Raw genomic sequence first — 27,225 nt, 5'->3', positions numbered from 1 at the left:
ATTCGGAGATGGAGGCTGAGTTAAAATAATCAAGAGGAGCTCCGAATTGGCAATTGCCTTTGGAAAGGTAGACATGTCAAAAGGTCAATGGCTAAAAGAAATCGTATTTGGGTATCCATCGCTCCTTTCTTCATCTCGAAAGACCACGTCCAGATGATGTAGTAAAGCCTACTCCGTATATGGGCATCTCATCCCTCCTCCACGACCATTTCCCCTCAATGGCAAGCCACCGACTTGGTCGCCGACGACTCACTAAACATCATGTATCCCACGAACGCTCCAACCGCAACGGCCAGCATCACCCACCCATTGTATGTCATGAACAGCAGCCTTCCAATCATCAGTATCCTCTGCACAGTACAATATCCGAGTAGACGATGCACCGCCAGTCGCGACTTACATGATGAAGAACGAGTAAAACACCTGCACCGCATACAGCACCGCCTTGACGATGCGTGTCTGCTGCTCGCTGGGCCTCCCGCCGCTTCTCCCTGGGTTGAGTAATGAGCTCGATTCTTCGACCGTGTCTTAAACGTTGCGCCGACTCAGCGTGTGTTCTCGATCAAGGTGAAGAACAAATGCCATGTATTCTTCTTCGTACTGGTAAATGGGCACACTCACTGCTCAGATCGTCCCCTCCCCTCCTCCCTTCCCCCACATTCTTCGCATATATTTCATATCGTCTCGACACCTCGCGTACAGCTTCGTATCCGGCCGTGAGGAGCACGATGGCGAGGAGCGAGAAAAGTAGCGATGTTGTGCCCGTGACGTGCCAGCCTTTGAAGATGATACAGAGGTCTTTGGTCGACCAGGTGAACAGCATCTACATACGTTAGTTAGCTCTGTAACGGTAATGGATGGGGTGAAGGAGTGAGTGCATACGCTCATCTGGCACTTGTGACCGCCGCCCATGCCGGGCATGCCGTGGTCGCCGTGATCCATATGTGAGTGGTCCATGTTCGAGTGGTCCATTGCGAGGATATAGGGAGAAAGAAGCGAGAGAATCCTCTATGGACAACACGACGGTGGATCGGCTGGACCTGAAAGAAGGTAGATAGATCGTGCACGGGCCAGCTGTATCTGTCACATCGCGGGGTTTCGCGTGGGGAGATGCAGGTGAAGCTTCGTCTTCGAGCTTCGAGTAATCAAGACAGACGACAAGAGAATAGGGGCACCGCGGAACTCAGCGCCGTTCCATTAATCTACGCGAATCCACACTGTAATGCGGACAACGCCATGACCGGCACGATGCGCGCACTTCGTCCCTCCCTCCGCCTCCTACACCATTCGCGCCCACGAACAGCAGCTCTCGCACCACGGATACCAACCCGACCCTTTTCACACACAAGACCGGCTCCCCTCCTCGCAAACCCCCTCAACATCCCGCAATGGTGCTTCCATCTCCGAATCCCCCATGCAGAACATATGACTAATTCCGCAGGATCACAGAAAACGCCCACATGCTCCAACCCCCCATAAACAACTACTGCGTCTACCATGCCTCGGGCCTCACCGTCATGATCGTTGGCGGTCCCAACGCCCGAACAGACTACCACATCAACGAGACAGCGGAATGGTTCTACCAATACAAAGGCAGCATGCTGCTCAAGGTCGTCGACACGGACGGCTCCTTCCGCGACATCCATATCCACGAGGGGGATATGTTTCTCCTGCCTCCGAATACACCGCATAACCCTGTCAGGTTCGCGGATACGGTGGGGATCGTGATCGAGTTGCATAGGCCCGAGGGAAGTGTGGATAGGTTGAGGTGGTATTGTCAGGCCTGTGGGGAGGTGGTACATGAGGCGAGTTTTCATTGTACGGATCTGGGTACGCAGATCAAGGAGGCGGTGAATAAATTCAAAGCGGACAAGGAGGCAAGAACGTGTAAGAACTGTGGGACGGTGTGCGAAACGGCGCCGGGATCGAAGGAGTGAGGATTGAGTGGTGATGGACTTGGTGACGGATATCGAATTGCTCCTTGGAAATCTTGGAATCCACTTTACAAACCCTTCCACATGGTTTTGGCAATATGGTCCGTCTTCTTCCGGCTGGGCTTCACGAAGCCGAGATGCTTGAGTTCTGCGAGAGCTCGTTGGAAGAGTGCCCTGCACCCTATTGTCAGTTCTGCTCGTTATTCCGGGGTGGGATACGTACATCGCTCTCGGCTCACTATCCTCTTCGTCATCCCCAACCATGGCATGGAATGCCGACCACAGGTCACTGACATTGATCAGCGATCCTGACTCCAGGTAGAGCTGATACAGAATGGCGGTTGCAGGTAGGGTAGCAGATAGCGAAGCCCCTTCTCCTTCGCCTCGATCTGTTCCACAACAATCGCATCCCAGGTAGTCGTGTGGCGAGGAGAGTGCGCGCTCAATGGCGAAACGGGGCCGGGGTTGGAACACCTCTGTGTGTGGTGATTTTAGATCGTACATCAAGATCTCTGAGAGAAACAAGTCCTTGGGGTCGATGAAGGCATTCGCGAAATAGGCTCCCAGTTCTTCATGCAGCCGGCCGACAAGCTCCGAGTAGGCTTTGTCGTGTTCGGAAAGCGTGGCTTTGTGCTTACTGAGGAGCACTTTTTGAGCCACGACCGTGGTCCTTAGGCTTTCGTTACCGACATCGTGTTGGTTGCGGAAATGAATGGAGCCGTCGTTCGCCTCGATCAGGGCTTCAAGTTCAGATACGTACAGGCCTAGATCCAGCGTGAAGAAAGAGGAGTCAAGATCGTCCGAGCTCCAGGTCTCCAGCAGCTGCAGGAACCTCTCTGGAGACATTTTCTTGAGAGATAGCATGGTTTCGCGCAAAAATGGCGATCCGATCATGTCGGCAGAAGCCGCCCGGACCCAGATGGATGAGAGGCGAGCGGTAGGAGACATTTGCAGTGACCTACGCAGAGAATCGAGCACTCGAACTGCGCAGCTGAGACCGTTCAGTGCTGTTTGTCCAGACTTCAGGTGAGACACAATATAATCGAAGAGTGTGTCATCCGAATCGAGCAGTTTTCGGACAATTCGAGATTCACCAGCGTCCACCTTTGCTTCAATCCATCTTCCCTAGTCAGCACTGCCAACTTTGGGGAAGCAACAAGTCATACATACCTGCGAAACGAAGGCATATTGCGGACCGCCTCAAAAGCCTCGGTTGTGAGGTCGCCCTTCGATAGATCGCTCTTCAGAAAGATGGTCGGGTAGCTCGCGTAGAAATGTGACATGTAGGCATACTTGAGACCATCGGAGAAGTCCTGCGTATTCTGCACATGATCCTTCTGCCTGTCCAGGATCCGGCGCGCAACGGTTGGTCCTATCCGTAGCGGCACATTCGCGCTTGCGACTGTCACCCTAAACAGCCTCTCGATAATCTCATCGGATTGCGTGACGTCAAACTTTTGGCCTTCAAGATAGCGTAACGTCTTTCGAGACAGGCGATCCTCGAAACTCTCTGCAGATGTCGCAATGCCGAAGAGAAGGACAAATGGAATACGGTCTAACCAGGAGCTACGATTTGTCAGTCAGCTAGGCATGACGCAGTTGATTGTCTCACTCACTAGAATAGATCTATCATCTCAACGAGCACTCTCGCATCGAATGCTTCACTATCCTGGAAAGCTATAACAACACCATCGACTGGGTTTCTGACTCGCCATCCCTGGATATGACCCAGATCGAAGCCCAGAAGTTTTGATCCGTTTCTGGCGGACGACGTTGGACACCCCATGTCATCGTCATCATCATCGTCTTCGACACGAGACGTGGTTTTCTTGATGAGGTTCTTCAACAGTGTTTTCAGATTCGGGGCATCTGCTGATGTCAAAACGGTGTAAGCGCTATTCGTGTCTTTCTTGATTCTTTTTCCAAGACGATCAAAGAATGACCCGTGAGAAGCAATGCTCGGCCCTGCAACAATCAAGCCAGTGGGTATAACCTGGCGCTCACTGGGAGAAGCACTTGAGACGAAGTCAACAATCTTATCTTGCGTTGCCCTGTCCGCCTCCTCAAGCGTATTCTGGGCAAAAGTCAGTACAATAATTCCTCTAGTCATTGATCCAAAGCCTACTCTAATACGCTCCTCCTGTTCGGCCCAGATATGGCGGAAAGTTTGAAGACGCTCCGGAAGATGGATTTTAGGATCTCCTTTGCTGATGCGCCGTCGTTTAGGTGCACGCCCGTTCGTCTCTGGAGGGGTGTATATGTAGCATCTTTCGTGTTCCATCCTTTTTATATGAAATCTAGAGTTTTACAGACTGTTCTGCGAGTTGAAATGAGATGCGGTCTGATGTCCCCAACGCGCTAGTCCCTCGTGAGCCTAGACGCTAGACGCGACGGCACGGGACGACGCGATGTGGTCTGAGCGTTCACCTTCACCTTCACCACTTTGAATCTCAGCGTCACTTCAATTATAACATTTTTATGCCCACCTTCACCGTCAATCCCATCCCTTCTGGAACGTAACGGGTGCCAGACTTCATTTGGCTGACAACAGTACCAGCTCGCGAGGATATTCTTCCAGGTCTCAGGGCCCGGTTTCGCAAGCCGGTCTCTACCATTCTAGGGCGTCAATAATGCATCTCGATAGTCAGCGTCTCACTGTACTGTGTAAAAAGACGATGCTAATGATGTACATCGCCTTGAAGAGTCGACGCTGTGGGTTTTGATATGCGTGCTAACAGACTTGTAGACGACCCTGCTTCCTGGGTCAGCCCAATCAGCTACCTCTCTTAATGCCCGGAAAGCCTTCTATTTGGAACGATCGGACCGGTTTCCTTTTTCAAACCCCCTCTGCTGGGCTACTTCTCCTGAGCTTGGAACTCTTACCGGGATATCTCTCCGGTTCACGCGCCGAGCGCTGCTTGTAAAGCCCACCAGTAAACCTTCATGGTCGACCTTCACCACGCTTCGTCACGAAGTTGTATGACGATGTATTCTTTCCTCTTCGTACCTGGCTACGGATGATAAGAAGACGCCTCGACCCGGGGAAGAAGTATGCGTCAAATCCCGGGTTTGCTGGATTCTTGATATTAAAGACATGTGTGGAGTCCACAGTGCCTGGAGGTGAGAAAGCGCAGTCGCATAAACCACAAGCTCGGCCTTGTGCCATTGTCCTACTACGAGGAAACCATGACGAAGCCTAGATGAGTGCCATCTGCCTATTGGACTCCGATGCGTTGAGCCAATGCCTTCATCTGCCCTCGCCCGGTTGTCAATTTCAGAATGACTGATTGGCGGAATCACCCTGGCATAAGAGATCGAATTTCGGTCATGGAAATGTCCGGTTATAAGCTTTCTGGAGGGTTTTAAAATCAATCCGGAGTTTGTCGAAATCTACGGTGAGGTCAAAGGCGTTTCGTTTATTGCGCGATGTTTTAGATTGTCGAAGTGATTTAGCCGCAGTCCAGAACACTTTTCTATGGCCGTTCTGCAGTCGATCTCCCGCTAACAACCCTTGATTTGGCCACGACGGTTTGCACAAACAAGCTTTTCCCCGCATGCATCCATCTGCCGAACATGCACAGCTCATGCCAGGAGGTGATCGCGTCACCTTCCACTGAAAATGAGCCTCGTTCACGCATAGGAGTCGTGTGGAGGAATAGACCTACGTGTCTCATTAATAGGAGACAGAACTCCTCAGGCATAATACTCCAGGATCTGGCTACTAGCATTTATTCGTCAGACGGTGCGCTTACATCAAGGCGCCATGTGGCTACCTTTCCGCACTTAGATTGACTGTGGCACTGAACTGCTCGACGGGCGCCGGGTGTGACCAGAAATTTCAATACATTTTCTCTCATTTTCCTGGTTGGCTCGGCTACCTGAAGCAATTTTCATGGATATTTGTACAAGCAAGAAGCAGCTCCAAAGCTCTTACGCTTCGAGACGGCTAATCTCGTCGCATAGAGACTTTGTCCAGTACTATACGTAATCCAACACATTCGCCATCCATATATGTCAAAATGCTTTTGACAAAGATCTGCTGTCCTGTCAGAACTCCCCGCATGGCTCCTGCTCCCAGTTCGCACTTCCTTTCCTTTTTGTGCTTTGGGGTGTAGTCGTTCCAACTCCTCGCGCTCCTTTCGATCATCACGCCCATGGAACGGACGCTATCCAGCATGTTGGCGTGGCTATTATGGCTGGGCTTCGCAGTGCGTACTGCATTCGGACAGGCGAATTTCACGACCGGTCAAAAGTTTCAGATCATCCTACTAGGGACGCCGGACACAGCTAAAATGCCATTACCGCCAACAGATGCTCCAGTTTGGGACATTGACCTATTCGACAGCGACAAATCGACGATACAAACATTGAAAGCCGCTGGGAAGATTGTCATATGTTACTTCAGCGCAGGAACAGTGGAGGATTGGAGAGACGATGTTCGAGAGTTTCCAGCTGGAGATGTTGGCAAGGTCCTGCCGGAATGGCCGAATGAAAAGTGGATTCGTGTCGGAAGTCCCAAGATTAGGGAGATAATGGCGAAGCGCATTAAATTGGCTGCAGATAAAGGGTGCGATGCGATAGATCCGGACAACACAGGTACGACTCTGCACTGAAATATCCAATATTCAGGGCGACAGACTCGTCTCTATTCCATTGGCCTGGAAGCTGACATGTGCATTAGATGGCTATGTAAGCTTGCTAGCAACTTCATTACGCAGCATATAGATTTGTACGTCTTTCCACCGACCACTAACACCTTCATAGCAAAACGACAACGGCCTTAATCTCCGCAACACGGACGCTATCGATTACATGCGCTGGATGCAACAAACCGCTGCAAGCTACGGCATGAAAATCGGCCTGAAAAACAGCCTGGATATCCTCGGGCCTCTGTCCCCCATCATGGACTTCGCCGTCAACGAACAATGCGCCCAACTCAACGAATGCTCCGTGTATAACAATTTTCTCGCGTCCGGGAAACCGGTCTTCCATATCGAGTATCCCACTCCGTTGGATCAGAACCAAGCAGGCGCAGTGTATTGCACTGGGCCAGGAACGAATGGGATGAGCACCGTTTTGAAGGAGTTGGGACTGACGGGCTTGACAATATACTGCGATAGGAGCCAGGTTAACACACCCACAAAGTCCGGTTCTAACCCTGGCAGACCATCGTTTTCGAGGCCGCCCCGTCCTAGTAGAACGTCTCGCCCTCCGCCATCCACCTCGTCGCGCACGCCTATTACAACAAGCAGACCCAGCACGACAATTATACCCAGCACGACAACCATACCCAGCACAACAATCAGACCCAGCACGACAGTCAGACCTAGCACGACAAGCAGGCCTTCTCCGTCGTCGAGGACGTCATCAAGCCAGAGGCCGACATCTTCTCCTGGAGGAGGTTGCAGGTCAAAGCACTGGGATCAGTGTGGTGGGCAGAACTGGAATGGATGCACGGTTTGTGAGGTACGTCGATTTCTCCGCACGAAGCTGTGTCTCCTTTACCCCTACGCTTCCTGTTATAAGAGCTCTGCTGACGGCAATGATAGTCGCCGTATAGATGTCAAGCAGTCAGTCCGCCGTGGTATTACCAATGTTTATAATCATCAAATGGAAGGATTTTGGAGGTTCGCTTCGTGTAATTATTCCTTTATCGTATTTTTGAATGAGCATATCCTGAGCTAGACGCTGTCCTTTTCTGTCGATTCTTTTCTGAGAGGCTTGAAGCATGATTCTGCTGATGATACTCGCTCAACGTAAAGGCAGTACCTGGCCAGACTTACAGTACCGTTCTGAAAGCTCTTCCGTTACTAGAAAGGATGAATGGCGGAAACTTCTTAGTAGTCCTGTGGCCTTTTGCAGGGTATCAATGTTGCGGAAGACTACTTGCCATCCATCAGGGACCAAGAGCGTGGCAATTTTGGTAACGACTACGGAGCTTGTGAACAAGTTGATGAACAAAATAAAACAATGCATAACAAACCAATGCACGCTAATCTAGCCGGCATACCTCTGTTGATCTAAGGACCTGCTGGTCTGTGACTCCCTTGAAATAACTGGTCACGGAATTGAACTGTGTTCGCCGATTTGCGCTGTCACTGGGCTGCACCATGCTCAGTGTTCCCAAGAGTGCTTGGGCAACAGCTTCTCTACAGAGCGAGATCATTAACTAAAACTATTCCTTCGTGATGTCTTTTGACAGAACTGGCTTCGCCCCGAGCTGTAGAAACAAGCGTCAATACTAGTAAAAACTGCACCCAAAGCAGAAGTCTAGCTACAACTGACAAGTTACACAGGCATTATCCCAGCTTCAATCCGTCCCTTCGCATTCGATCCCTTTGGCGCAGGCCCAGACCCAATCTCCACCAGAGACGCTCCGTACAAAGTAACCTGCTCTCCCCCTAATTCCACAACTTGGGAGATCTTGAGTGTCGATGTGCGTCCTTCCCCTGATAACAGTATCTCGTCAGTGTCGGTTCTGCAAAGAGGGAAACCACTTTACATGATTGAGCACTTACCGAACGGAGCACCAATGCTCCACGTGAAATACGACGGACAGTCGCGGGTCGTAACACCCCGGATATCGGTCTCCCTACAGGTCGTTGTAATGCTGCTCTCCAGCGTCGGGTTGGAATATACAGCGACGAGTTGGACCCTGGAGCCAGTGGCGAAGCCTTCAGTGGTATATGTGGCGTCCCAGAAGCCGTAGTTGGTGTCTTCCTGGCGGGGTAGAAGGGTTGGGGCCGCCGAAGCTAAGCCGAGGAGAGCGAGGTGTGTGAGGAGCATGGTGCTGGATTGGGGGCCGGAATTTGGAAGTTGGAGGTATATCTGAGATAATGTAGTGAGGTGTTGATGGTCGCTAAGTGAGAAGATGAATAGAGAGTCGTAGTTATATGTCTAGCATGGAGGTTATTTTTGAAGGCTACACACCAGGCTACATTCCTGCCGTTACATTGGAATAGGAGCCCGAAGTAATCGTTTCCACAAGAAAGCAAAACTTCAATTGTTGTGAAAAGAGTAAAAATGCCAAAACAGGAAGGTCAATTGATCCTATTCGGTTACTGGCGAATGGGCCCTGATGGTGAAGATTATGTGAGCTGGTACGGCCTGGGTAGCGAGGCGGCGAAGTAAAGACCAACATCAGGCAGCAGCTTATTTTTAGACTCGTAACTTCGATTTAGGACGCATCAGTGGTCGAAAAGTTCTTTGACATGGAAAATTGGCGATGAGGAGAACAGATCCATTCATCAAATCTGGCTACTATAGTCTTGCCAAGGGCAGTATTTCCGTAGGCTGTGTACATTGAGATTTACTCCGATGAGGGTAGCAGGCGCAGCTGCTACTACGGGGGATGACTGCGACCCTTCTGATATCGTGGGACGCATCCCTCGCTGCCCTGTTCGGGTCCGGTCCTAGGCTTTACAGGCGATTCTTGCTACTGCCACGGACTGAGATCCCTCAAAGAGGGGACCGGTGCGTTGAGTGGTCCTCCAGTGAGGGCCATGTAATAGAGGCTATCGCGAGGGGTCTATTGGAGAGCATTAGTCTTTCAGTTACTCTCAGGGACGTAGACCCAGAGACATACATAACTCACGCTGATGGCGCTTAAACTCGGATCTCCACCTCCTAGATGCTCTACCCCCTCTCCAGGCATATGATGTAACTCACTACCCATCGCAGCCCAATCAATACTCTCCCAATCGGCAAGATTCGGCTCGGGGACCTGGGATTGCAGCGGGCCCACAATATCACTTAACGCAAGATCTGTAGATGTCTGTTGTCTACGTAGAGGCAGGAGCCCCTCAAGTATAAGCAAACGACCGGATTGTTAGGGATTCTCGGCCCTCTAACCTGAAATTGACAATCTTGTTCCACATGGCATGGACAGCACTATCGAGCTTGAAGCTGACCCAGCCACAGAGGTGGAGGCGGTGGAGCACGGCGTCTGCGGAGTGGAGATCATATTCGTCGCAAACGGCGGACATTTGCCGAATGAACCAGTTGTAGTCTTTTGAGCCTTCGGCGGATATCGTACCGATTGCCAGTATCCAAAGGAGCAAGTCTTGGCAGTAGGCCCATTCGAAGCAGCTGGTGGCATTGAGTGCCTTTTGCAATCTTATACTCGCGACATGATGGAGCGGATGAGGATGAGATCGGTGTTGAAGCGCCTCGGTGACGCGAACGGTGAAGATGAGCATCGCTACACAGAGCGCGTCCTGGAAAGGATTCGTGCAATCTTCATTCTCCCGAATCCAGTTCAGCAATAGGCATTCAAGTACGCAGGAGTAATTCTGGATATCGAGAGGGTCGAGCGGACTGTTCGCGTCGCCGAACCAGACATTTAAGTTAGCAATTAAGGTGAGAACCGATTCGACGAGTTCGATCAATGATTCCTTGACCCTGGCTTCGCGACAGTAATCCATCAAATGGCTAGATATTTTCGGACTATACCCGGGAGGATGACGGGGTAGGCATTTTCTACTAATGTGGTTGATAGTCGAGAGGTATGGGGCGTCGAACGACGCTATGGCGTGTGCTGTTGAATGCCTATTCCTGAGTAAGCAACCATTACAGGGACCACGGGAGCCAACAACCTGCTACCCACCAGAGAATAAAGGCCTGCAGTATTCGATTGCTACCAATCGAGTCTAGTCCTCCACGCAGCTGCACCATTCTGCGCAGCCCATTCAAGTGAATTTCGCGCTGGTTGAGCATTTCCTGTCCCGCCTCCTGTGCGAGGAAGGGCAACAGCAGGCTTTCTTCGACGCATAGAAGATTGAACACTGCTCCAATATTGGCATCTGAGATAGCCAGGTTAGGATCTGGGTCGGATATTGCAGAGTTTATGGCGGCTATTGCCTGTGTTTTGTGATAAGTGATGATATCCATGGAGCATCGACCAACAATATATAAGTGCAATGCGGCAGTACACAGCAGGCTATGCATGAATCCCGTGTTATGTAGTGCCGTGCCGAACCAGTCTCGAAGCATAAGCTTGGACTCTCGACGAATGTCAACTGCTATTGTGCTTGGCGCCATTTCTGTAACGACTAAAGATTGTGTTAGCTACTCCTTGAGCATATCCAAGTTGGCACATAAACAGAACATGTTCAACATAGGGAAGCGGATGTTTCTCGTGATGCTCCGTGGTAGGTCACCCCGCACGCCACGAGTCGGCTAGGCCCTATTCTGCACATTTCGACAACCAAAGTACGCCATTTTTTTTGAACATGCGAGATCAACTTACAGTGGTCCAGAAGCTCAGAAACCGTTGCATTCATTTGCACTGAAACTGTTCCAAATGGATCAAATAGGCGGTAATCGATATCCTCAAGCGGAGCCGGGGGTTGGAGTAGTAAGCATCCGTGGCAACGGCTGTGACCAGGCCAACAGACGAAGAGCTGGCATTCCGGACAAATCTCGCTCTTCACTTCGTATCGGTGGCTCTCGACGATGGGGAAATACTGTGTGGTTGGTTTGCATAGGGGTGGACTTGGCGTAGGCGTGATCGAAGCATGAGAGAGGTCAGGAGTCTCAACGGTTCCCGGACTTGTCGCTCCATTGGATTTCTTTTTCTTCGCAGCATGTTTGCTGGTGGACCATGGACGTTCCCTCCGAGCCTTTTGCATGACAAAAGAGCGAGCATTGCGGCGGCCTTGGCGGGAGCTCTTCGCGGACTTGGTAGTATCGACGAACAAAAAATCCTGCTTGACAGGGGCAGATGGGGAAATGGGCATTTGCCTCGAGCTAATCCCATTGCCCACACTCTCCATGTTTTCCCGTAGAGGATCGATGTGGGCGGCCGCTTGCTACCCTATCTGGAGAAAATAAAGTTCGCGGACGCAGGAACGTAGTAACCAGCCGGCAAGAAGTTGTGCGAACCGGCTAGTAAACGTTTCCTAGTGCATGCTTTTGATACTGATGGCTTCGACTTCCTCGTTGACGGAAGACTGATACCGCAGTATTGTTCAAGCGTGCTGGAACATGGACCTTGGAGGGGCTCGCCGTTGCCAAACTATCAAATACCCGATTCGTTCTAGGGTGAAGCGGATAAATGGCTGGGATTCTGCATCGACAGTCAGCCTCGCCTGCACGTGGAGAACAACCATACAGGTCGTCCACACAGTCTTTCAGCCTCACCACAGAGCAGAGGAATTCATCATGTTCATGCTCCCAGAACCACGACGGCTAATGACGACTTTGCAGAATATATGTACGCATTGTTATCGGCCAATTGCAACGCGCTGCACCACACGCAACATGATATGAGGACGGGAAGTCGATACCCCTGGACTGTAGATGGCGGATAGACTGCTCGCTAGCGCCATCTTCTTCGTAGTCCCTTAAGCAATGATTTTCGCTCTGATGCTGATTGCTGAGACGGGTCGGGGTGAAGGACCTCTCTGATTGAAGCAAGATGACGGGATTGCCGGCGAGCTGAGCATGGGCTATGTGGAAGATTGCTGATGTTACCGCCTGCGTGCGTTCGGATTCACCGAGCCGGAAGGACGTGATGCAGACATTTACACGCCATGCCCCCTCACATTCGCTGTACATACAGTAGATACTGTGAACACACATGCGCCGCAAAAGCTGCGCTAGGCTATCCCCTCTACCGCAGTCCATCACTGGCGGAAAGTCGTCAGATTAAACTATTGCCCTACCGAGCCTGGCGCCTTGGCATTCCGCAACCGTCCCCGAGGACCCTGCAGTCTTTCAAAGCTCTAGCTTGATGATATTCGCCCGCAATCTGTCGATTCCCGCATGTACTTGTACTATCCAAATGACACAGATGACTTGTCCAACGGAGATACTCAAGTGAGCCCATGGACTTGGCCCCTACGGCCGCTTTCCTATTCGCCTGTGTGGGACTCCATCCTTGTGCTCCGTTGAAGCTCTATTAAGCTCCCGCCATCTTCCCACACCCGCCCCATGGCCCAAGGAGAGGCCATTCCAGGTATGTCTCCTGATCGACGCGTCAATGCCCAGCAATTGTTGCTCAGCCCCACATGCGGACGCTACTGACGTAGCTGACCGTCCAGATGTCGCGTGGAGCCAGATTCCCTCAGACCTGCTCTACGATGAGCTTCGCAGAAGGCTTCAGGCCGGGGAGGATGCGAAGCCACCATGCGGAGGGACCAAGGCCAGCGCCGGCTATTACAACACGGAGATGCATGTCTTTGCCCTATTCCTCATTCTTGCAGTGAGCTTCGCTGGTACGTCTCGGCGATGCAGCGGTCTGACTTTGTGAGCACCCATAGCTGACCATGACAAGCATGCGCTTTCCCTGTCATCGTAAACCGCATCCCCAAACTCCCCGTGCCGCATAGATTCCTATTTTTCTCCCGTCATTTCGGAACCGGCGTGCTCATAGCCACGGCCTTTATACACTTGCTCCCGACCGCCTTCCAGTCGCTGACGGACCCATGCCTGCCCTCTTTTTGGACGACTAGCTACCCGGCCATGCCGGGCTTGATCGCCATGACATCAGTTTTTGTGGTAGTAGGGATCGAGATGTACTTCGCATCGAAGGGCGCAGGACATGTTCATACTGCCGATTTTGAGATGGATGAGGTTTCCAGGAGCATACACAGTGGACATAGGAGCAGCCGTAGCTTCTCGCTGTACAAGGCCAGTACAATGAGCGGCGATGCTGAAACATTGGTCCCAGATTATACGACGGAGGTAGACGGCAATCTGGTGGCCGGTCCCTCATTTTCGGATCCCGCCGCCTCAGATGCAGACGCTGCCCCTCTGCAGCCCAGGATGTCACAAGATGGCAATGATTCAGATCCGGATCGGCATTCTGACGAGGTACAGCTCCTTTCAAGGCCAATCTCACCTAGAGCTGGTGGACATAGGGGCAGTAACCCCAGCGGACGCAATCATAGTCGATCACCCAGCAGATATGGTCGACGATCCGATATCCAATGGAACGACGAGAAGCACGATGCGGCCGAAGAGGAAAGACGAAAAAGACAGTTACTCCAGTGCCTTCTCCTCGAAGCAGGCATTCTCTTCCACAGCGTCTTCATCGGCATGGCGGTTTCGGTAGCCACAGGCGCCTCGTTCGTCGTCTTGCTCGTTGCGATTTCCTTCCATCAAACATTTGAAGGCTTTGCGCTTGGGGCCCGCATCAGTGCCATCAAATTCCCTCCTCGCTCGCCGCAGCCCTGGCTGATGTGTCTTGCCTACGGGACGACCACGCCCATCGGACAAGCCATTGGCTTGGCCATTCACAACGCCTACGACCCTGAGAGTCAGACGGGCCTCCTCGCAGTGGGCCTCATGAATGCTATCAGTAGCGGACTCCTTCTATTCGCGGGGCTGGTGGAGCTCCTCGCTGAGGACTTTCTTAGCGAGGACAGCTATAGAGTGCTCACGGGCAAGAAGAGGATTCAAGCTTGTATTTGTGTCGTTGGGGGCGCAGCTCTGATGTCGCTCGTGGGTGCCTGGGCATAGATGGATGGGCTTCTTACTTTCAGTAAGAGGAAAATTGCTTCGCATCTTTGGGCGTTCTGGCAATGCTTTCGGTATACGGATTGTAAGATACCATTTTCTCTATATGTTTTGCAAGCGGGCGTTTGGATATGTCATGGAATTGCATGGACATGTTATACGCCCGCACCATATATGGAATCACACTCGTCAACCCAGCTTCTCCACCTCCTCCTGCTCCTCCACACTGCCCTTCCTATGCAATGGCACCCCAATCACCTCCACCTCCTCCCTCGCGCCCTCCTCCCTCTCAATCCTCCTACACTCCCTCACCAAATCCGCCACATGCTCATCCCCACTCTCGCCACTCAAACCCTTCAGCCCTTCCTCCAACATATACAAATACTCTCTATTCTCCCCGCTCGGACCCCGACTTTGCAGGATATGCCTCGCCAACTCGCGCGGATCCTGCGGCCCGACGAATTGCGGGTTCGACGGTAGGCCGATGTATACGAGACATCGTATCGGCGTCGTCGCTGGCTTCTCATCCCCTACTGAAGACGCAGGATGGAACGGCGTGAATTGTATACTGTACCCATTGATCTCCCTCAGATCCAGGTACTCGCGCACCTCGGCGACGTGGTGCGTGGGTATGTGATATGCGGCGCCCCAGACGCGTTCGCTGGCCGGGTGGGCGTCGCGGGCGCGCAGCGTGAGCCAGTGCGCGTGGTCGATGAGGGTGACGACGCGGCCTGGGGAGGAAGGGGTGCCGCGGTGGTCTTCGCTGGGGGAGGGAGGAGGGAGGTGTTAGATTGGTGTGCGGTTGGTGCGTGGAGGGGTGGGAGTGGACGTACCTAGCCTGTGGGATCTCTTATTTAGCTCGTGCAAAGGTGCGAGGGGATATGGGATGGGAGCTTGCTGAGGTAACTGCGTACCTGCCAGAAGCGCCGGACGTAGCCTTCTATGTACCCGGGGACTCTTTTGTCTGTGTGTATCCGGTTGTGTCAGTCGGGAGGGTGAGGAGGATGCCGAGGAGGATGGAGGACGGGATGGAGTGCGGTGGACAAAAGGGTATGAGGTGGTTTGATGTACCATAGTGCGGCGGGGGTTTCCAGATCAAACTCCTGTTGCACAGTCAATGGCTTGCTCTATGGGATCCTACCGATGCGGTCGCCGAAAGACGAAGGGCAAAGGTACACATACCCGTATCCAAATATCCAGAAGTCGTCATTCTTCCCAAACTCTGCAATCTCCTTCTCGTGCTCTGATATTGTCATCTCTGCGATCGCTGGCAAACTGAAATCATGTCTTTCAAGAAAAACCCGGAGTTTGATGTTTTCGTATTTATTCAAGCCTTGGAGGGGTAACATTTGGTCAACAAATAGTGGGGTCGGTTGCTCAGTAATGTCGCAAGGATTCTAAGAAGTGATATCATCAGGCCTTTTCCATTGTAGGTTCTAGCGCGGAGGCAGATATTACTGTCGCTCGAGGGCCTTCTTCCTCTACTATACAATATCTGATATAATACAACATGGTATCTACGAACCACCAGCCGCTCTGCCCATCAAAAACCCCTTCAGAGGACCCATGGCATCCACAGCGCGGAGACCCACACTCCTCAAGCCAACTACGGGCCAGGCCTCTGTGCTGTATAAACGATGCAGCTTATCGCAGACGCCCAACATGGTATTGTTCTCTGCATAGCGGTCGCTGTTGTAGCTCTCCAAAGCCAGCGTAGACCCAATATCCTGTCCCGACTTTACTGCCTCTGATATTGTTTGCGCCAGAGATGCTGCGTCTCCTTGACCTTGGTTGAGGCCCTGTCCTGCCAAAGGGTGGATGGTATGTGCTGCATCTCCAACCAGAGCAACGCGCTCGCCTGTATATGTGTCGGCATGCCTCATCCGCAAGGGAAACGAGGCAACTGTCCCCTGTTGAACGGATGCTACCCGCATGGGCACGCTCCGCTCATCAACACGAGTATGTTTCTCTCTCCATGCAATCTCCTCCTCTTGACCCGAGGGCAGCGTGTGCAGGTATTCGAGCTCCGTCGGCGAAAGTCTGAACCCAGCATTAACCATCGCAACAAAGTCGTTCGGAGCCAATGACTTGAGTGTCGCCGCACGTTCGGGTGTCGTACTCCACACGAGAGTGGCCATGTCTCCCGGTAGAGGAAGCATGGCGATGGGACCGGTCGGCAGGAAACGCTGATACGCAATTTTGTGATTGGGACCGCCCCAGCCAGGACCTTCTAGCTTCAGCGACGCAACTACACCGTGTCTGTTGTAGTCAAAGCCACGTGAGGCGATCCCCGCGAATGTCCGCACGGGGCTGTTGGCTCCGTCCGCACCCACGAGTAGCCGTGCTGCTAGCGTGCGTCCATTTGACAAAGTGACAATCGGCCACGATGACAAGTCCAGCTGTTCCGTGTCCGCTCCCAGCTCTATTGATTCCACCCTGGACGCCGAGAAGATGTCGACACCTCCCAGTTCGGAGAGGCGGGAGAGAAGTGCGGTAGTGGTATTGACATTTTCAATCATGTATGCAATCGTCGTAGGTTGTGTAGGTTTTCTAGGGGAGAGAAGCGGCCTCGCCGAGTCCCAGTCGAATGAGATACGTGCGTCAGATACGCCGTCCCATACCTGCATTTCCTGGTAGGCCTGGACTCGCGCATGATTAACATGGTTCCATGCACCGATTTCTAGACTTCCATTAGCCTCATGCCCCTCGTATACTTCCAAAAGCAGACATTGAACATGCCTTGGAGATTCCGAACGGAAGCCGGTGTCAAGGAGCTGCATCTATTCGAGAAGCTATCCAGCGGTGCATCGCTCCGTAGTCGACTCTTGTATAGATCCTGTCCCTCTACCAGCGCAACCTTGAGCGCGCTTGTTACCGGAGACGCGCGCAATGATGTGAGCAAGCTTAGTCCTGCCGGGCCTCCTCCGACACAGACGACATCGTAGACTTCCGGTGTTGTTGCGGAGCTCGAGGCGGAGCGTCGCTGGAGTTCAACAATGGTGAAGGACAATGGCCTCGATGACAGGAGGCGACGCGATGCCACCGGTATTCGAGGAGGCATTACAAGTTACCGCATTGAAGGTGACGGTCTTAGTTGACGTTCAAGATACAATGCGGGGATCTGCTCTGGTGGAGGAACGTTTTGACATGGATCTGCACTCTTTGACCAATTAGGTCTAGCTTCCGCACCTCCCCCTGCCTAGCAATCCTAAGCCGAGGCTGCGATCCAGCTATGGAATATCTGATGAGGCTTGGTGAATATCAAACAAACAGCCATACTTAGTAGACACTACAAGTCTCGACTTAGCTGCCTGCTAACAACTTCTAACCAATATTTTGAGCGGGGGTTTCCGCAACCAAATATAATTGATCCACAAAGAACATGCACTCTTCCTTCCCTATGCCACCATCTTGACTCGACATTGAAGCCAGACGCACTCCGTATACATGTACACTGCTCACTCCATCATTCGAGAGAACTCAACCCGCAACTGGATATCTTTTCGAAATTCATGTCACACCTCGAGAAAGCCACCACGTCGGAAGTGTAACACACAACACCACAAATCGCGCTCTCTAGCCTCATTCTACGGGGAGCAAACCATCTGGGTAAGCATGAGCACGGGAACGAGAACGACGCACAACCAGAATTCAAATGCAAGGCCCAAACGAAGCTGACGTGGACGGACACGGCACCTATCATCATCTGTTCATTTGTCCGTCGCATTACAGATGCATTAGGCAATAGAGCTACTAGCCATTGCAATTCTCCATCCATCCTCCATAACCCTTTTCCCAAGATTAGAAATGACTACGCGTAAAACAAGCCGGCAAAGAAAACCAAGAAAGAATACCGAAAACCGTGGTCATGCAACCACCCACGCTCTGCAACAACGACAGTGTATCTAATCTTCCTCCAAGACAGCAGATGACATGGATTTATCCGAAAACAGAGATGCGATGCGTGAGCGAAACTGTGGAAGCTGGCCGCTATGCATGTGCGATAAATGAGAAGACGGTGGTAGCGGAGACGGATCGGTGTTGGGTGAAAGTGGGGAGTGTAGAAGGTGGTGTGCTTGTATATCCTTGCCCCATGATCGATGAACGAGATCATGGCTGTCCCGCCGGTGTGGTATTGGTGGTTCTCCGTTTCACAGGAGGTAGCCGAACGCCGCCACGACGGATCCCACCACGATTGCCATGCCGTAGCCCTGTCCCAGGTTCAACATGACAGCAGCGCCCTTAGGCTGGTTCGAGTTGTCTGACTGGTCACCGCCGAAGCCATCAACAGGGATGTCACTCGTGCCCTTCGTCGTCGAGGGGGTAGGGGTTGTGGACGAAACCGTCGATGAGGCGGTTTTGTTCGGCTTCGGGGGCTCCTGGGCTCCGCAGGGATGGTCCTCACGGCAGGTACTGGCGCACTCGTTGTCGGGTCCACAGTTGGCTACGCACTGGGTGCCCCAGGCCAGGCAGATGTAATACGGAAGGGTCTGAGAGTACTGGGTGATGTTCTGGCGAGGGGTTAGTAGCGTCATGAAGACTTGGGTTTAGGGAAGACGTACAGGGGACTTGCCGTTCTCGCAGACGCAAGAGTACGTGAGAGCCTCCCAATCGCAGTCGTTCTCGATTGTCGTTGTGCTGGTAACGCCGGGCAGCTGGGTGCAGATGTTGGGACACTGGGCACGCTGGTTGTCACACCAGGTCCGCCTGTCAGACTCGGAGACGGACTCGGGGTCAATGGTGTAGGGGTAGTTGTTCTGGGGCTGTTTTTGGGCGGCAGCAAAGCCAGCGACTGCGGCAAGGCCGAGGGTAAAGATGGGAAGCATTGTGATGAGGTTGGAGTTGAGAGATGCTTTCGGGGAGTCAGTCAAAAGGTCTGTCTTAACGATGCGGACGATAGACTGCTGGGTGGGGAAGAGCGGTTGACTGGGAAATGGAGGAATGCGAACTCACGACCTGGGGAGGAGAGATTAAATAGTCGGATAAGATACGACGACAGCGACAGACGGAAGTAACGAAGGGGGGATAAATATGTCCAAAGAAGAAGCGAAGGCGCGACGACGAGCCCCAGAGCGAGAGCGAGCGTGGACTGTGAGAGGGAAGGAAGTGAGAGGAGGAGAGAGCGAGGTTGGAGAGTCGTCCTGATAAAGGGCGAAGGCGTGAAGCTAAACACGGCTAGAGCTGCGAACCCTTGCTGGTCGATGAAGCTTAGACGTGATTGCCCAGTGGCAGCGCTGCGTTTGACGGACTTATCCCTGCTAGGGCGTTGGAGGAATCAAGCTAGGCAGGTTCCGGTCCTAGCGGATTTTTCCAATGAACATGAACATATTGAAACCCGTCGAACCATCGGGGCGCTGGCGCTGGATCCAATATCAAAAGACGTTGCCATTTCACCCCTCACGTTGGCACTGCCTCCCTTTTTGGCCGCGGGCACTCAAACGTCGCCCACGTACTGCATGACCCCGCACTGCACGCACCCATATCATGCCGGATTGATTACACGGTTGAACCCCTCTTTTGCGTATTCGCTATCGTTTTCTGCAGTTGTCCCGAGTAGTCTGCTAGTCAATTCACTGGCTCCGCAACACCCCGCCTTTTCCGGCATCTGACGTTGCTAGATGCTGATGGATGGAGTCTACGGGTTCTGACACTGGCCAACACCTCTGCGCTCCCCCAGCCGGACCCGACGACGGCCGCGTTTCCTCGCAGTCGGTCCCATTGCGTCCAGAGCGCAACAGCATCGTCCCGCCGTTTTGGAAACGAGACGAGCAGACCGAGGACCTGAGCAGCAACCAGAGCCTCACGAACGGTGCGGGACCGGTCCATGACGTCGCCCATCCAGCGCCCATCCACCTCGAAGACCACACCGACGAAACCTCCGATCAGTGCAAAGCGCTCTGGGCCAGGTGTGTCACGATTGATGATTACGTGATTGTGGGTGGGACGGCGCCGGGCGCCGGGTCCTATGTCGTGTGGAACTGCACCGTTGAGACTTTGGACGTAAGTGCACATGTCCATGCGGCTCGTGTTACGTTTTTCAAAAATAGGGTAGCATTTCCCTAATGCTAACTGCTCGGCAGGGTGGCCCTATGAAGATTCGCAAGAGGTAGGCCGCGTTGCCCTGTCCTCGTGTACCCATCGTCTTTGGCTCACCTTACCTACCATAAGGTATTCCGAGTTCGATGAGTTGCGGCGGAAACTGGTTGAGACATTTCCTCACGCAAAAGGCGCCATCCCACCACTGCCGCCCAAGAGTGTGATCTGTACGTCACGGCCTTGTTCATTGCTTTCTGACCCCACTTGCCTTTCCTGGATCGACTCGATATTGACAATTCGATAGCCAAATTCCGGCCGCGCTTTCTAGAACGTCGACATGCCGGCCTGTCCTACTTTTTGAAGTTGGTCGTTCCCTACCCCGGCTTCCCCGCACCACCGAAACTGACTATGTATTTTTAGCTGCATCCTCTTGAACCCAGAATTCGCTGGCTCCCCCGTGGTCAAGGAGTTTCTCTTCGCCTGATGTCCATAGTTTGATTTCTCTGTTGATACTTGTCTCAGGTTTGTATGCTAATGACTTGTCGCTAAGCGTTTTGGAACAATTAAGAAGACGGCTGAAAAAAGCACAATTCATTTGTCTCTCTACGAAGGCAGATACCACATCAGCGTTTGTTCTGGCTTAATGAGTACTGTACACAGTAGAAACGGAAAGTGAGCATGCATTTGTTCTAAACCCAACGACAAAACGAATTTCCTACCGCATCTGTCTTACGCTCGTTGGCTTCAAGATGGAACTGATAGCATGCGAATCAATTCGCGTCGAACCGTTAAACTTGGCGCACCGCCACTGTGGCGCTCAACCCCAGCAACACCGGAAGCCCTCCGATTCATTTCGTTGCAATTTTCGTCATTGACAACAACACGAAGCGTAAGAAACGCGTCCGTTGGCATCCTCAAGCTTTCCGTGAGAAGTGAAACACTCTGTGACGTCGCGACGGCTCCATCGCGGCCGGGCAGCTCGCCAACCGACCCAAAGGGTCCGACGAGCCATCCATCCCTCACAGTTGCCATCATCCACCCCGACCAAACCTGGGCCTGCTTGAGAACCCTCTCAATGGCCGCTCGCTCGTGGTTTTCCTGAAGATGAGCCCGCACATACGGCGCATCCATGGCCACCTCCTCCAGGCCCGCTCCACGCGCCGCAACAGACCGCGCTCTGCGACACCACACCAACTCAAGATCGCCCGCAACTGCTCGTGACGACTACAAGAGTCGCGGCCCAGTCGCCGCAACGACGCGCCAATCATCACGTCGCTCCCTTCTCACCTCAGAACACCCTCCACAGTCCAGCTCACCATTGCCCCCAGCGCCAACCAGCTCCAGCAGCTCCAGAAAGCGCCTCGCCGCAGAAGCTCTAATCGCTGACAGCTCGGCCGACCCGAGACCACCAACCAAAGTCACCGTTACACAACCACATGGCCAGCTCCTCCGCATCACGAATGGGGTTCCGGCCTCTCTTTCCGTATGCGCTGACGAGGTCCTCTCAAGCTTAGGGAAACCAAAAATTGAGTCTCACAAACCACGTCTTGGGGCACCCACGGCTGCAGCACCGTCACAAGATAAGCGGAGCTTGAGGAGCCAGGATGGTGGCTCACGTCTCAAGAGCGACCTCGCGACATACTTCTCCAACTACGATGAGGTTATAGCCGGTGTTCCAGAGGAGTCGGGTACTGTGAATCACATGCAGTTTTCGGTTTTTGTGCTAAAAGATTGCAGATGCTCTCGACCTCCACACCTCCATATACATCGCAGACGAGCCTCTGAGACCAGCGAAACGCGCGCGCACCTCCACCCCGGAACCATCGCGTCTACCGCCCACACCTACCCGGTCGCTGAAGGCGATAACTCAATCACCCGCTCGAAAATCATCCACTGCCTCTTTGCCCTCAGCGCAATCCTCAACCGCATACCAGGTCCTCGACTATTCCTCCATAGCCTCACACGTACACGATGACGCCGATCCGCTTTCCGATTCCGTTTTCTTCGTGCCCCATCGCCGGGCAGAGCGGAAAGAGAAGCAGCTACGGAACATAGAAAAGGAGAGAGCAATGCACGAAAAGGTGCAGCTGGAGCGCCTGCTCGACGGACTCCTAGGCCCCGACTGGCTCAAGGTCATGGGCGTCACGGGCGTTACTGACGGCGAACGCAAGGACTGGGAACCCAAGCGCGATTACTTCGTCAAGGAGGTCGAGGCCCTTGTCGACAAGTTTCGGATCTGGAAGGAGGAAGAGAAGCGGCTCCGCGCGGAGAAGGAAGCTGCACACGCTGCACGTGAGGATGAAGAGAGCCCCGAATCGGAAGAATCGCATGCAGGTACCGAAGCTAACACGCCTCGAGAGTCTCAGGAGAAGAAAAGGGAGAAGGAGAAGGAGAAGGAGAAAGAACCCAAGCCTCCACAACCTAGACGCCCGCCTCGTCCGCATGGGTATCTGCTACCCGCGCATCCACCGGAGCCAACGACACCCTTTACGTCGTTCTACAGCAAGCCGCACCTGCGTGCAGCCGCCCTGGGCAAGCATCGACATGGTCGCAATGCCACGGCCTTTGGGCAGCAGATCCCTGAATTTCAAGAAGCCGAGTTTGAGATTCCAGACGAGTACATTACGCCGGAAGCGTTGCGCGACCATGCGCGCAAGCGTAGGAGGCAGAAGCGCGAGAGCGGGATGAAGCAGTAGGTGGAGAGTGCTGTATCGACAAAATGGGTGGAAGGTGGAGAATGAGCTGGTTTTACAGAGCTCGTGTCCTCGGCTAGGAACTTTTTGCCGTTGGCGTTATACCCCTTTTTTCTTCTGCTGCCTTCGAGGATGGAAGGATTTTAGGAGGTTTTTCTTAACAAGATCCAAATATCAATGGGGATTTCGGTCTCGAGCTGAGATGAACAAGTGGATATCTGGGGTTCCCTCGAGACAGCGAGAATACTCTGGCATATGGGAAGGGACTGGGGAAGATGTGTATACTACTATTATCACTATGAATCAACGATATCTGCGGATTTCCATCCGTGCTCGTCTGTTTGATGGTTGATTTGGGGTTCATGTTTCAAAATGTACACACCTCTCCGTTCATGTGATATCGCTACAGTAGGCACGTGTCCTCTCCCTGCACTGGGGACGCATATATAGAAACCCCCTTTGATCCTCAGGGAGAGCTTCTTGTTCTTTCTCTTCCTCACTTTGCTTCTCTGCTTCCTTTTCCTTTTCAACCCAAAAAAGAAAAAATGGTGGACGGGAGATAATGGAATGACTCAGAAAATCGAGCCCGGATTCCATGTGGATCCCTGTTTGCTTCTCCCGTTTTTGGAAATCAAATATCATGAGATGTGCTGCATGAGTGTGTCTCTCAGAAGATACTCCGACAATCGACGTGGTTCCCATTTATGTCTCCCGGTTCCAAATCCCGAGAGAGGGAGTACGTGGGTATGTCCCTCAAAGAGATATAGGGGCAATTCATGAGGATCCCATCTGCTTCCCCCGTTTTCCAAAATCCGATAGAGGGAGTGCATGGGTCTGTCCCCTCAGAAGATATTCGGAACGGGGAATGTTGGAGTCCACTGCTCCTCTCCTTATTCCTGAAAAGCGCTGCAAAGAAAAACCATGGCGAGGGGGGGCACTTCTGAATAAGACAGCAAACAGTATCACCATGTCGGAATCCGCTGCATCTCCCGTTTCCCATAAGAAATTCGGAAAACATTATGTCGGAGTCGCGTGCTCCTCTTCCTAGTTCCTAAAAAGCTCATCCAAATGAACTGTTGGCGAGCGGGCGCTCTTCTGAAGAAAAAAGCAAAAGATTTCATGTCGGGATCTGCTGCTTCTCCCGTTTATCACAAAGATTTGCAAATCAGTGATCATGCTGCGGTTGCTCTAACAGGAGCTGAAGGAATCCATGTTGGAATCCGCTCCCTTCTTCCGAGTATGAAGTCCCTCAGCGGCGTATGCATGGATTGAGTCGGAAATCGTCCAGCGGCCACCATGGACTGAGTCGAAATGCCATAGATTCCACATACACCAAGTCGGAATGCTGTCCGTCTCCTACGTTTCCGAGAAAGCGTCGGCTGACTTGCTTGATTCATCCGATGGACATGCTTTCAAGAAGGGGGAAATGGAACAGCCCAACGGCGTTGGAAATGAAACAGCGCGGCGGAACGACCCCGAAAACCCACATGATTTCCTACGGGTTTACTGAAAGAAGGCACAGGTGAAAGGCATGTTGGAGTTCGTCGCTTCTCCGTTCCAAAGATTTTTGCTGACCGCGTCGATGGTCTGATGTTCCGAAATACAACGCTGGGGTGTATACATGTCGGAATTTGGCCGATCTTTCTCGTTCCTAAAAAAGCTATCTACTGTTGTCTCATGTGGTGCGACTCTTAACGAAGGCCTGCGTAGGCTTTAGAGCAGCTTGATTATATGTTGAACCCCTGCTGCTTCTGCCCTTCTCAAAGAAGACTTTGAGATGGAAAGATATGTTGCGGTAGCCCTCCACAAGCCTCCGAAAGAGAGGTGATGTGGGAATACAACTGGACCTCTGCTTTTCCAAACGTTGGCACTCATCAAGTATGGTACGGTTGTTCTGAAAAGACCTCCTACGACTCCGATCTTGGGACCGCGCTTCTTACGTGTCCAGAAGGTGATCGAGAAAAGAGTATAATGTGGCTCCTTTGAGAGACAGTTACAATGATCGTTATGAAATCTGCTCTCTCTCCCAGTTTCAAAACATTCGACGTCATTTACATGGTGAAATTCTCAAAAATCAAGGAATCCTACCCATGTGGAGTCCACCGCTTCTCTCTAATCTCAAAAGCCAAACCCCAGAATGTATGTCGGTTGCGTCTCCCGGATTCTGGATCCGGTCCTTGAAGGACCAGATGGTGTGACAACGCTAGCAGTGCAGCGTGGTGGAATATGTTTTTTCTCCCGATTCCAAACAAGTCGGTCCAGATTTCATGGACGTGAAAAAACCGTCGTGTGGAGAGACTGATGACCGTGCGGCCCGTCTGTCTGAACACTTTGGAAGAAAGTGTTATAATGCACTGCTTTGAAAGGAAATACATACGATCTGGTTTCATGTGGAAATCTGCGACTTCTCGTTTTGCCTGAAATGAAGTTCCACTCAACACATGGTGCGGTCGTCTGACAGATCGATGTCCGGAATAGATGGTGGAATTCCCGCTTCTTCCGTTTCAACGGGGCAGAGACTCCCGTGCAGGCTTGGATCTGAAACATCACCGCAATGAAAGCATGTGGAATTTAGTCTTTTCCCTTCTCCTAAAACATAAGACCTCTGCAACTATGGTGTTGCCGCTCTGGAAGACTTCTTTGACGGTGTCCATGCCTGTGTGGGCATCTGCTGCTTCTCCCTGATGTTCGGGTTGCAAGTAGTTGTAACACGGTGTCACTGTCTAAACTGCGTTGAGTGGTGCGAAATGGGGATCTGGTACTCTTTGATTACAATAAGAGGATATGACATGGGCGCCTGATCTGAAAATATGTCCCGGACTAGATCTATGTGGAAGGAGATCCAGTGCTTCTCCGTCTTCCGGACTTGTAAAATCAATATGGCGAGGTGATGTGAATCTTAAAAAGATTAACCTAAGCATCGCATATGGGAATCCAGCACTTCCCCTATTTTCCAAAGCGCATTCCCTGGCATGGAATGGTGCTCCTGTTTTGGAAACTTCGCGCTGGACAAGTATGTTGGAATCTGCTCCTCCTCCTCCCTGGCTTAAGCAGTTCAGGGCTGCTGCGACGTGGCGCGACTATAAAAGAATGAGTCCAAAGTTTATGGGGATCTGCTACTTCTGCCGTTCTCGAAAAACTAGTGTGGGACACTCTATGGTGCAGCTCCTCTAAAAGCTTCCGAAGACTGGAACAATGTTGGGACTGCTGCTTCTACCCTGCCTCAAAACTCCGCAGCAGTTGCTGCATGGGACGAGTCGGGATATAGTCGGCTGGGGCCTCCATACTTAATCAACCACGAGATTATTACCTCATATTGTGTCTCTTGACTGATTCCTGCCGTGATCGTCCAATAAATGGTAGCTGAACACGGTTCATGTTGCTCCACCAACTTACGCCGAATGTCGCAACGATGACCGCCAAAAACCGATTGACTATCGCAGGATGAGAATCTGTGCTCTTCCTACTGTTGAAAAACAACGATAAACAAGAAACAGGATGCGCCTGTTCTGAGAAGATGAGCCGTTAGCGGGAAGGAGGGAGTCTCCAACTTTCGGTCTTCACGTTCATGAGAGCTTTGTAGATCGTCGGAGTCTAAAGCTTTTGTCTATCTGTTACATTCGCATCCGCGGTCTTGCCCTCTACGCCCCTGCGTTCGCCATATCGGCACTGTACTGGCTTTATGTGACCTTCTTCCATATACGAACCGGATAATGGGAGACATAATTAGTAGGTCTGAAAATCCCAACGCAATGCTGCCATGTGCTGGCCTTCAAAGATACTTCGTATTAGCGCGATAGAGGCGTCTGCCCTGCTCTCCCTCTGTCTAAAAATCGACATACGATGTCGTCATGTCTCAGGGCCTACTGTCTTCTGAAATACACCCACGCAAAAGCATGCAATGTCTCACAGAAAAATTCAAAGAGCGTTAGTAACAAGTCTCCCATCGTTCCTAAGCGGGTATGTAGTCGGCCGATGGATTGATTTGTTTGCCCTTCGTCCCTTTCCCGAAGCCTGCAGTATATCTTGAAATGTCCTGCAATTGCTTCATCGACGTTTTAAAACGAGATAAAAGCCGCCAATGCACTCTCTGTTAAGACAAA

At 52.2% G+C, this 27,225-nt stretch overlaps 12 protein-coding genes across 12 annotated transcripts; 5 read left to right on the top strand and 7 right to left on the bottom strand.

Moving 5' to 3' along the window:
• Positions 1-215: 215 nt before the first annotated feature.
• On the bottom strand, positions 216-1,062 carry EI97DRAFT_491266 (Ctr copper transporter; the record flags this gene model as incomplete). Its single annotated transcript, XM_033802260.1, has 4 exons — positions 883-1,062; positions 622-823; positions 401-527; positions 216-330 (listed from the first exon to the last, which is right to left on the bottom strand). Exons 1-4 carry the CDS (start codon positions 970-972, stop codon positions 216-218), a joined length of 534 nt encoding a protein of 177 aa, XP_033658857.1. The 5' UTR covers positions 973-1,062.
• Positions 1,063-1,248: 186 nt separating this feature from the next.
• On the top strand, positions 1,249-1,937 carry EI97DRAFT_367055 (3-HAO-domain-containing protein; the record flags this gene model as incomplete). Its single annotated transcript, XM_033795067.1, has 2 exons — positions 1,249-1,391; positions 1,442-1,937. The coding sequence occupies 2 exons, from the start codon at positions 1,249-1,251 to the stop codon at positions 1,935-1,937; spliced, it is 639 nt and encodes a 212-aa protein (XP_033658856.1).
• Positions 1,938-2,002: 65 nt separating this feature from the next.
• On the bottom strand, positions 2,003-4,264 carry EI97DRAFT_410033 (uncharacterized protein; the record flags this gene model as incomplete). The annotated part of the gene is made up of 5 exons (XM_033796690.1): positions 4,060-4,264; positions 3,551-4,008; positions 3,105-3,500; positions 2,158-3,054; positions 2,003-2,108 (listed from the first exon to the last, which is right to left on the bottom strand). Exons 1-5 carry the CDS (start codon positions 4,213-4,215, stop codon positions 2,003-2,005), a joined length of 2,013 nt encoding a protein of 670 aa, XP_033658855.1. The 5' UTR covers positions 4,216-4,264.
• Positions 4,265-6,109: 1,845 nt separating this feature from the next.
• EI97DRAFT_438686 (uncharacterized protein) lies at positions 6,110-7,537 on the top strand (the record flags this gene model as incomplete). The annotated part of the gene is made up of 4 exons (XM_033799515.1): positions 6,110-6,530; positions 6,616-6,623; positions 6,699-7,400; positions 7,484-7,537. 4 exons carry the CDS (start codon positions 6,110-6,112, stop codon positions 7,535-7,537), a joined length of 1,185 nt encoding a protein of 394 aa, XP_033658854.1.
• A 541-nt stretch (positions 7,538-8,078) lies between these two features.
• On the bottom strand, positions 8,079-9,044 carry EI97DRAFT_26312 (uncharacterized protein). The gene is made up of 2 exons (XM_033794234.1): positions 8,453-9,044; positions 8,079-8,383 (listed from the first exon to the last, which is right to left on the bottom strand). The coding sequence occupies exons 1-2, from the start codon at positions 8,718-8,720 to the stop codon at positions 8,223-8,225; spliced, it is 429 nt and encodes a 142-aa protein (XP_033658853.1). The 5' UTR covers positions 8,721-9,044; the 3' UTR covers positions 8,079-8,222.
• Positions 9,045-9,369: 325 nt separating this feature from the next.
• EI97DRAFT_454521 (uncharacterized protein) lies at positions 9,370-11,707 on the bottom strand (the record flags this gene model as incomplete). Its single annotated transcript, XM_033800552.1, has 5 exons — positions 9,370-9,462; positions 9,520-9,715; positions 9,786-10,481; positions 10,540-10,984; positions 11,182-11,707. The coding sequence occupies 5 exons, from the start codon at positions 11,705-11,707 to the stop codon at positions 9,370-9,372; spliced, it is 1,956 nt and encodes a 651-aa protein (XP_033658852.1).
• Positions 11,708-12,761: 1,054 nt separating this feature from the next.
• EI97DRAFT_491262 (Zinc/iron permease) lies at positions 12,762-14,589 on the top strand. The gene is made up of 2 exons (XM_033802259.1): positions 12,762-13,150; positions 13,210-14,589. The coding sequence occupies exons 1-2, from the start codon at positions 12,916-12,918 to the stop codon at positions 14,394-14,396; spliced, it is 1,422 nt and encodes a 473-aa protein (XP_033658851.1). The 5' UTR covers positions 12,762-12,915; the 3' UTR covers positions 14,397-14,589.
• EI97DRAFT_26182 (ChaC-domain-containing protein) lies at positions 14,286-15,800 on the bottom strand. The gene is made up of 5 exons (XM_033794226.1): positions 15,576-15,800; positions 15,465-15,496; positions 15,308-15,357; positions 15,227-15,231; positions 14,286-15,156 (listed from the first exon to the last, which is right to left on the bottom strand). Exons 1-5 carry the CDS (start codon positions 15,740-15,742, stop codon positions 14,583-14,585), a joined length of 828 nt encoding a protein of 275 aa, XP_033658850.1. The 5' UTR covers positions 15,743-15,800; the 3' UTR covers positions 14,286-14,582.
• EI97DRAFT_26247 (ubiquinone biosynthesis hydrox) lies at positions 15,767-17,499 on the bottom strand. Its single transcript, XM_033794230.1, has 2 exons — positions 17,133-17,499; positions 15,767-17,073 (listed from the first exon to the last, which is right to left on the bottom strand). The coding sequence occupies exons 1-2, from the start codon at positions 17,452-17,454 to the stop codon at positions 15,911-15,913; spliced, it is 1,485 nt and encodes a 494-aa protein (XP_033658849.1). The 5' UTR covers positions 17,455-17,499; the 3' UTR covers positions 15,767-15,910.
• Positions 17,500-18,544: 1,045 nt separating this feature from the next.
• On the bottom strand, positions 18,545-19,219 carry EI97DRAFT_367346 (uncharacterized protein; the record flags this gene model as incomplete). The annotated part of the gene is made up of 2 exons (XM_033795082.1): positions 18,545-18,904; positions 18,956-19,219. 2 exons carry the CDS (start codon positions 19,217-19,219, stop codon positions 18,545-18,547), a joined length of 624 nt encoding a protein of 207 aa, XP_033658848.1.
• Positions 19,220-19,733: 514 nt separating this feature from the next.
• EI97DRAFT_429359 (Phox-like protein) lies at positions 19,734-21,166 on the top strand. Its single transcript, XM_033797424.1, has 5 exons — positions 19,734-20,393; positions 20,474-20,499; positions 20,562-20,656; positions 20,734-20,791; positions 20,850-21,166. The coding sequence occupies exons 1-5, from the start codon at positions 20,022-20,024 to the stop codon at positions 20,911-20,913; spliced, it is 615 nt and encodes a 204-aa protein (XP_033658847.1). The 5' UTR covers positions 19,734-20,021; the 3' UTR covers positions 20,914-21,166.
• A 587-nt stretch (positions 21,167-21,753) lies between these two features.
• EI97DRAFT_364746 (uncharacterized protein) lies at positions 21,754-23,116 on the top strand (the record flags this gene model as incomplete). Its single annotated transcript, XM_033795011.1, has 2 exons — positions 21,754-22,117; positions 22,167-23,116. Coding segments are annotated over 2 exons (1,314 nt in total), but the record flags the coding sequence as incomplete, so codon positions are not given.
• Between the last annotated feature and the right edge of the window lie 4,109 nt (positions 23,117-27,225).

Source organism: Westerdykella ornata (genome assembly GCF_010094085.1).
Source record: "Westerdykella ornata strain CBS 379.55 unplaced genomic scaffold EI97scaffold_1, whole genome shotgun sequence".
NCBI lineage: Eukaryota > Fungi > Ascomycota > Dothideomycetes > Pleosporales > Sporormiaceae > Westerdykella > Westerdykella ornata.
Note: the sequence above shows the minus strand (reverse complement) of the source record. Positions and strands in the feature narration are given on the sequence as shown.